The 8919-nt window shown below is 52.3% G+C and overlaps 1 protein-coding gene across 1 annotated transcript in view; it reads left to right on the top strand.

Annotated features, from left to right (window-relative positions):
- Window positions 1–3371: 3371 nt before the first annotated feature.
- Window positions 3372–8919, top strand: part of PLCG2 (phospholipase C gamma 2) — a 136445-nt gene continuing 130897 nt past the window's right edge. The window contains exons 1-2 of the mRNA XM_079119226.1: window positions 3372–3528; window positions 8541–8775. Coding sequence (XP_078975352.1) covers window positions 8583–8775 — 193 coding nt within the window. The 5' untranslated portion in view covers window positions 3372–3528; window positions 8541–8582. The remainder of the gene's footprint in view (window positions 3529–8540; window positions 8776–8919) is intronic.

The raw sequence follows: 8919 nt of genomic DNA, 5'->3' as shown, positions 1-8919 counted from the left end.
TTCTGCTTCCTGCTGGCCTCTTCCACCACTCTGTGGCCTCCTGACCGAATGAATCTTTCTTCCTCTTATCCTCAGAGCCTAAGGAGTGACGGACATGTAGTAGGTGCTCAGTAAAGGCTGTGGATGACTGAACTAATCTATTGAATGGGTAATCTGTGGAAAGGGTATTTCAGGTGACTTTGTCTCAGATTCCATGGCTGGAGGCCTTTGATGATTGCTGCTCCATGCCCTGGAGCCCAGCAGTGCCTGGCTCTTCACAGGCATTCAGCAAGTGCTTGTTGAATAACCCGCTTCGCCCCATCATCCTACATGTGGAACTCCTATAAAAACTAGTATATAATTATACATTAGTAATGTAATTACAGTTAACATTAATTACTATGAGAATATATAAGCTCTGGATTATGATCCCCAATCTATTTTAATGCACCTGTGTCCACTTCGTTGGAATATTTGCAGAGTTTGAAACACGGGAGTGAATGGGCTAAAGGGCCCCAGCAGGATCCCAGCCTTAAGAAGCTCAATGGAAGACCATGGACCCAGAGGCTCATCCAGGCAGGCCTCAGCTTAAACAGCGGAGGAGTCTGCCCTGATGCAGAAGCTGGAGGTGAGGCCCAGCGTAGCCCTCCTGAGATCTGGCTGGTTCTGGGTGGTGCTTCCTCTCACAGAGCCTGCCAGCCAACAGCGGGGACTTGCCTTATCCCCAGGGGATGTGCACTTTTCTGAACAATGCCAGGAAAGGAAACCAGGCTCAGAAGCTCTCAGGGGTTTCTGGGGCTGAAGGGGTAAGGTTGGTGAGGTTCCCTGGGCCAGGGCAGTGACCTCAGCCTGGCCACTGCCTTCAGTGTTGGAAAGTGGAATCCAGGATTGGAAGAGTCCCCAGTAAAATAATGACCATGGTAATCAGCTCTTGTTGCTCACTGTCATCCTTACTCTGGGTCACCAGTTAATTTTAAGTCTTTAACTTATAAGGCAAGAGTCTGAAAAACAACTTTATTGAGGTAGTCACATCCCAGTGACTTGGGAGGCTGAGGCAGGAGGATCACAAGTTCGAGGCCAGCCTCAGCAACTTAGTGAGGCCCTAAGCAACTTAGCGAGACCCTATCTCAAAAAATAAAACATAAAAAGGGCTGGGAATGTGCCTCAGTGGTGAAGTACCCCTGGGTTCAAGCTCCTGTCCCCTCACCCTCATGAAGAGAGTGTAATTCATATACCATACAATTAACCACTCAAAGTGTATACTCCGATGGTTTTAGTTCAGAGAGGGTCACTGAGCAGGTCAAGGTCACACATCTAAAGAAGAGGCAGACCTGGGACTTGAACCTAATGCCCTACTCCCAAGTGCATGGTTCACATGGCCTTTTTTTTTTTTTTTTTTTCTTGCAGCAATGATATTAAAAATAGCTAGCCCTGTGGCGGGCCTTTTACCTCCGTCATCTTATTTGATCTTTATGCTCACCCTTGGATGGGGGTAGTTGTGATACCCACTTTGGAGAGAAGAAACTGGGGCACAGAGAGGTTAATGGTCCAGTGTACCATGGCCTCTAGCAAATAGAAGAGGGTGATGGGAAAAAGCGTGTGTGCACCTGAGGACAGGTGAGGGACGCAGAGTAAAAAGTCGAGTTAACATGGATGGAAGGTATTTTTCTTTCAGGTTATTTTCTCTGCCCTCCCCCTTCTTTTTCTTTTTATGGGAAAAGGAAAAGAAAGTTCCCTCCGCCCTTTGAGGTCACTTCCTGACCCATTCATTAACTTGTGGAGTGGTTCCAAACTCATGACTCCCTGACCGCACACCTCCTATTAATGCTGGGGACAGGCAAAGGGTCTGGTGCCCAAGGGCTCTGGCATCAGACAGACTCCAGTTCAAGTCCTGCCTCCGCCACCCACTGACCTAACACCTGGGGCCCTAGGATGGTCACCTACCTGCCTGAATGTGCAGCATGCGCCCCACACATTATCCCTTGGAAAATAAATGTCACTTTGAAACCTCCCAGAGCTGGGGTTGACATGTCAATTACTTTTATTTTAAACAACCAAATGGAAGTTTGAGGACAAGATCAGGAGCGCCGTACACTCCCATTCCTTGCCCTGGATTCCTTTGGTTGTTCACCTTGGTGTGGGTAAAGAGTGAGGCAAAGAAAAGAATTAAAACGATGAAGAAAAAAAGAGACGTATGCTGCCTCGTACCATTACCTCACGCCCAGTGGGCATTTGACGTCCAAGATCGTGGGCGTCAATCAGGATAAAAACAGGGTTCTTGAAACTGAAGTGTGTTTCTCATGTTGTTTTCTTGCTTGGCTCCCAGGGAGGGGAGAAAATTCCAACCGGAATCAGCATCTGCCAGGACAGCCGTCAGGAACCAGGGTTCCCTTCAGCCATCTCCAATTTCGGATGGCACTGGGTCACATTTTGTCAGCAAGAGGTTTAACCTGTTCCTCAAATACACATGCAGATTTTGTATTAGTAAGTTATACACGTGTGACTTAGCTAATACTTTATACACATTGCACAACATGGAGCAAAGGAGAAGTGGTGTTAAAAGGATTGATTGAAATAAATGTAAGTTCAAGTTCTAATAAAAAAAAAAAGGCGAATTTCACTCAGATTTGGCCATTATTCTTGGGGAACAGGCTCCATGGCCTCAAGTGGTTGATATCTAAAAAGCAGGGACCTGTGGGGACTAACACCGGTTCTCGCCCCAGTTGCAGTGTAAGCCGAGTCCACAGAGCAGCAGACAGACCCATGGCTTCAGATGCAGCGTTTACAATGAGGACCGCAGTCCTAGATTCAGAGACGCTGTGACCCGAGCAGCTGAGAAGTGCAATCTGAGTGCGGTGACAGCTCTCGAGGTGACTGCAAAGCTGGCTGTAGCCACCCTGAAGATGCTTCCATCCAAGAAGAGTAGGAAGGGTTCGAAACGGAGAAAAGCAATTTTCCCTAAAGAATATTTACATTCTCCTCGTTGGGAAAATGGGACACCAATCATATCTGGTGTTCAGCAAATCTCTGGGACTGGCACTGTTTTGATCACGTTTTCAGAAAGGGAAACCGAAGCTGCCAGGACTTAAGTGCCCTGCCTTGGGGTCGTGCCAGGTGGTCTGACCGCAGCGCGGCCTCTGGAAGGGCCGGCCGAGAGTTCGCCAGGTGCCCGCCACACGTGCAGCGGGCGCTCCGTAAGTGCCACGCGCTTGGGGAATTCTCTCCCTCTGGCCAAGCGAGCGGGCAGCCAGGTAGCCCTGGCGCCGCCTCCGTTTCTCCTCTGCGGGCCGAGGCGGGGCTCCAGGCCCGGCGCGGTGCTCGGGAGCGCGGGGAGGCGGGCGGGTCTGGGCCCGCCTCGGGCCGGGGCGGCGCGGGGGGCGGCCCCGCGGAGTCACGTGGCGCGGGCCGTGGCCGAAGCAGAAGTGGGAGCGCGGCGGCGGCTGGTGCGCCGCAGGGAGTGCCGGAGCCGCAGGGGCGGCGCGCGGGACCCCGGAGCCCCGAGCCCCGACCCGCGGCGGGCGGGCGGCTGCGCCCCGGCGGCGCGGCCAGGTGAGCGCTGAGCCCGGCGGGAGCGCACGCGGGACGCCCGGGTACCTGCGCCCCGAGACTTGCGCCCCGGGGGCACCGGTGCGCAGTGGGCAGCGTCCCGCGGGGACCTGGCCCGAGCGCAGGCGGCGCGGGCAGGGGTGGGGCGCGCCGTCGGGGCTGCGGGCCCGCAGTACCCGGGCCCGGGTGGTGACGGCGTGGGTCCGGCCCGGCCGCCAGCCACTTCCTCACCCAGGCCGGCGCCACCTCGCGGGTCCGTGCCGGGCGGCTCGGGTTTGAATGGGGGTCGGGCACGCGGCGTGGCGCTGGGCCAGGGGGTCGCGCGAGCGCCGGTGCCCGGGGTTTCTGCACGGAGGGGTCCTGCGCGGGCGGCGCGGTCCCTCCGGATCGCCTCTGCCGAGCTCGCTGACCCTGGGGACCGCACTTCCCGTATTACACAGGTGGCGGGAGCGACACCGCGGAAGGCGCAGCCCTTCCCCAGAGACATTGGGGTTCTCAGGGAGTTCGCGTCTTCCTCCCGCGCCCGGCGACCCTGCGCAGGAGCGGGTGCAGCTCTTGCGATTCGCGTTTGGGAATCCCACGGAGTTCATTGCCCGCGTCGGGGGAGAATTCCAGGGAAGGATGGGCCGAGTGTGCAAGGGCCGCTGATGCCCGGATCGGGGCAGGGGCGGGTCGGGCCTTTTGGAACCCCGCTTTGAATTCACTGGGAGGCTGGTGGAGCGAGGGGGTGACACGGCCAAAGGGAAACAGGTGGCCTGGTCAGTCAGAACTTAATTTGAATTTCACTTCCATCTGTGTGACCCGGAGTACCTTGAAGAACCCCCTCTGAGTCTTGGTTTCTCGCCTAAATGCTGCAGGTCCCCAAGCCTGCTTCCCAGGACTGGGCTGAGACCTGGAGTCTCTTCCACGGGAAAGGTGCTCCGGCAATTTTGACCCCCTGGCCAAAGACTTTTAGGTAGGGTCCTTATTGTCACGTCTGCCAGAAAACCTGGGGTTCACTTTGCCCCGATTGCGAAGTCGTGTGTGCCAGGGCTTCTCTTTACCAGCTTCACTGATGCTTAAATTGTCTAATACTGGGCTGTCTTCCCAGACAGGCCAGGTGGAGGAGGTAAAGCAGGGCCCCATGAGTAGCCCCTCTGCACCCTCTGGATGGAGTCAGTGGAAAACTGCTGCTGAGAAAACTTTTGGAAACATTTCTTAATTTAGAAAACGGCAAAAACAAAACAAAACAAAAAAACAAAAAACAAAAAAAAAAAAAAAAAAAAGGAAAGCGTATCCTCAGGTCACCACTTCAAGGAATATAAAGTGGAGTCATCCCCTCTCCCAGCCTCCGCTGTGACCCCTCTCCTGGGTTTGTAAGTAGACAGTCATTAAGGAAATATAATTTACTATAAGCCAGGGGTTTACAGCTCTCTGTCCAGTACTTCTTGAATCTTTCCAGATCACATTGCTGGGAAGTCTCCCTCATTCCTTCAGTGGCTCCTGGATCCCTTAATGTGCATCTTCCATTCAGGGACCCCTCTCCCCACCCTGTGATGAGCAGTTGAATTGTTTACTGTTTTTTTTTTTTTTCTACTACAAGTAATACTTCTGTGAACATCTTCCTGTCTCTTTTTGCACACATGAGCTTGCTGGATCACAGCATAAGCACATTTTATATTTTAAAAGATTCTCACATGTTGCCCTTAAAAAAAAAAAAAAAAAAAAAAAAGCTGAACCAACGTCTCCTTGGCCTGTAGTGGCCCACACACTCGGTTCCTTCTGTGAAAATCTCTCCACTGCCGCAGTGGCCAGGAGCTCTAGGAGGGGCACGCGTTGCTCAGGGTTCAGCTGTGCCAGATTTTAACAGAATTGTTTCATGGGCTTTGGGATGAAATCCTGTACTGCCCTAAATGTGTAAAGGGCTTTGAAGAACTTCTGTTTCCTGGGTATCAAGTTTATTTTAAAGCAAAGGACATGAAATGTAAAATTGACAAAACCTCTTATTATTATCTCAGCCATGTTTGTATTTACGCTGTAAATCATATCACACAGTTACCCATTGAGGGTGAGAAACAAACAGAACAATAACAACAAATAAAAGGGATTTCAAGGCCATTTCATTTGGCAGTGGGGTGTGGGTACCTGGGATTGAACTCAGGGGCACTCGACCACTGAGCCACATCCCCAGCCCTATTTTGTATTTTATTTAGAGACAAAATCTCACTGAATTGCTTAGCACCTTGCTTTTGCTGAGGCTGGCTTTGAACTTGTGATCCTCCTGCCTCAGCCTCCCAAGCCACTTGGATGACAGTTGTGTGTCACTGCACCTGGCTGGCTATTTAATTTTTAAAATAAAAAAGCAGAAGCAAAATGGAGATTACCATGATGGCTTGTGCTCATCACTGGGGTCAAGGTCTTAGGTGCTGAAGCTCTGGAAGCCTGGGCTGAGAACTGGCTGGAGTTTGGAGGTTGACTCTTAAGATCTCTCTCCAGTTGGTGAGAGGCAACATCAGAGTTGGTGTTGATGGCTGAGACGATCCACTGGGCTTTGGGTGAGAAGTAACTGGATTCTGGGGAAGGTTAAGTCCAGGGTTGGAAAGACCTGAGGACGCTGGTGCATCCTTCTGGTTTTTGTGTAGTTGGCGAGGTTGTGATGGGCTTGTTTCCTGCTTTAGTCCAGCTGGAGTTGCCCTGGGGACCTGGCAGTGGGGAACTCCAGAGCTGTGTGGACTTGGACAAGTCCTGTAACCTCTGTTGAAAGGGGCAGGGCTGCCAGTTTAGTTACTATCTGGCCAGATTCTGCCATGGGTCTCTGGGAAGGCGGATGCTGAGGGCTTGGGGCATGGCCCTCAGACCAGGTTCCCGTTCTGGCCCTGCCCCTGTTCTATGTGACCTTGATCAAGTGATTTCCCCTCTCAGGACTTTCATTTTCCCATTGAGACAACTGAGATGAACGTGTGTGGCTCCCCGGGAGGGCCCAGTTCATAGGTGCTTCCCAAGGGCGCACTGGGCATGGGGCACCCCATTCTTTCCTTCTGCGTGGTGAGCAGGAGGTCACTTTCGGTCTTGGCCTCCCTCTTAGTCCTGCCCTCAGTCTTTGCTTCGGCGGCTCTTCTGGTTGCAATCCATAGTTTTAAAGATCAGATCCCAGAAGACCTCTCCCAGAAGCTTTCTCTGGACCTTCTAAGCTCCTAGTTCCACCCCAGACCAACTTGGGGGCCCTTCTCACTGCCCTGTGCCCCATGTATGTCCCTTTGGCTGCACTTGTCTGTCTTAGGTGTTTGCCCTGCAGAGAGCGGGTGCAGTTAGTGACTTTATGCCACTGCCAGCACACCCAGAAGGTGGCTTGGTCAGAAGGAAGGGCAAAGGGCAAGGCCTGGGCCTCTCCCCCCACCCCTCATTTGCATCCTGTTGGCATGGAGTCCACACTTGGTTAATGTATGTACTGACTGGCGGGGTAACGTGAAGGAGGCCCGCTACGTGCTGCCAGTGGTACACTCATTCTGGCTTCTCTTCCAGCCACTGCCCCAGGTGACAAGTGAGAGGACCCAGATTTTGAGCAGTTTAGCTGGAGGTTGAGCACGCTGGAAGGCCAAACAGCCTGGTGGACCACTGCCTCTCATTTCCTGGTCTTTGAACTGGGAAAGTTCTTTCTAGTGCTACTTTATAACCTTGGAGGTTACAGAGTAACAACTCTGGGGCCTAAAGGGATTTGGAGAAAAGGGAGGAGATGCGCAAGGACACACAGAACAATTGATGGTGATAGTCAAAATAGCTAAATATAAAGAATGTCACTGTTTTAAGGGCCTGAGACTAGTGTCTTGTTTAATCCTTATAAAAAATTTTCAAGGTAGATAATGTTACTTTTTTTTTTTTAAAATAGGAGTGGGAATGAGGTCCAGAGGGTTTAGAGGACTTCTTGTGGTGGTGGCGAGCTAGCAAGGTGGGTCCTGGTAGTCCAGCTCGAGATCCTGTGGAGCCCCTTCACTCTTAGCTACCATCTCAGGGGGCAGTCACTGTGCCTTTGGACATTTGGGGCAGCACGGCAGGGAGGTGCAGAGTAGGGCTCAGGGAACCACTGCAGGATTCGAGGAGAGGAGTAAGGTGATTTGATTCATTTTCTAAAATCATCCTCTGACTAGGGAACTGAGAACTGATGACCCCAGGGCCAGGGCCGAAGCAGGCAGACCAGGGAGCAAAGGTTAGCATGATCCTTGTCCAGGGCCCTAGGAGGAGCCAGGGAAGGTGCGATGGGTTGGAGTCTGGATTTGCTGATGGATTGCACATGGGTGTGAGAAAGCCCAGATGAGGATTCCTCCAGGATTTGAGGCGTGAGCACCTTTTTGCCAAATACTGACCTCCCATGGAGTTAGCAGCAATCAAGGACAGGCTGGGCGACCGGCCAGTGGCTCTGCAGGAACTTTATCATGGCTTCCCCTTTGGGCTTCCAGATTGCCCTGGATGCTCCCATTTTAGAAGGCTTGGAGAGGTCAAGTGTTCTCACACACTTGGCAGGAACTACACCAGGATTTGAACTTGAAGCCACTAGGTTTTGACATTTTCTGGCCTTTTGGCCTCATTTCCACCCAGAAGAATGAGTTGCTCAGGTTTCCACAGACACGTTTTGAAATTTGTTTTGTTTTGTTTTTCTGTTCCTAATTGTGCTTGGGAAATAAAGGGGTGTTTAGAGATTCCCTGGCAGGATAGAAAAGGATGCTGGTGCTGGGGTGGGGGTGGGGTGCACCCTTGGCTGCTTTGGCTATTCAAATAATTCTACAGGGAGAGAAGGGGTCACCACCACCCGGCTGTGGTGATTTGGTTATTCAAAGCCCACTTGACGGTTGGGTCATTGCGGTTGGCTGCTCCTCCCATACCTGGGCTTCATTTAAACCTCGGTACCCTGCCTGGACTGAATGGCGGGTGACTCTCCATCTCCAGAACCTTTTCTTAATGCTCATCTGACTTCCATGACCTGTTACGGAGCCACTCCTCAGTTATTAAAAACCACTCACTCCTTTATTCTGCTCTTCCAGCCTCTTTATTTCTTCTGACTTCTTCCACCGGAGAGGCTGACAATGTCCACCATGTTCAACGTGGATGCTCTTCCAGAATATGAGAAGAGCCAGATCAAGAGAGCCCTGGAGCTGGGGACAGTGATGACTGTGTTCAGTTTCCGCAAGTCCACTCCTGAGCGGAGGACCGTCCAGGTGATCATGGAGACGCGGCAGGTGGCCTGGAGCAAGACTGCTGACAAAATCGAGGGCTTCTGTGAGTACCAGCCGCCGCAGGCAGTGTGGCCAGCTTGCCTGGCCTCTTCATCTTCCTGCCTTTGGCCACCACGATTGTTGCCATGAATGTTGGTTTAACCTCTTTAATAGAAACAAGGGCAGGGGTGTAGGTCAGAGGTGGAGC

This window comes from Sciurus vulgaris (assembly GCF_902686455.1).
Source record: "Sciurus vulgaris genome assembly, chromosome: 17".
Classification (NCBI taxonomy): domain Eukaryota; kingdom Metazoa; phylum Chordata; class Mammalia; order Rodentia; family Sciuridae; genus Sciurus; species Sciurus vulgaris.
The sequence above is the reverse complement of the archived record's forward strand: the minus strand, read 5'-3'. Positions and strand labels throughout refer to the sequence as shown.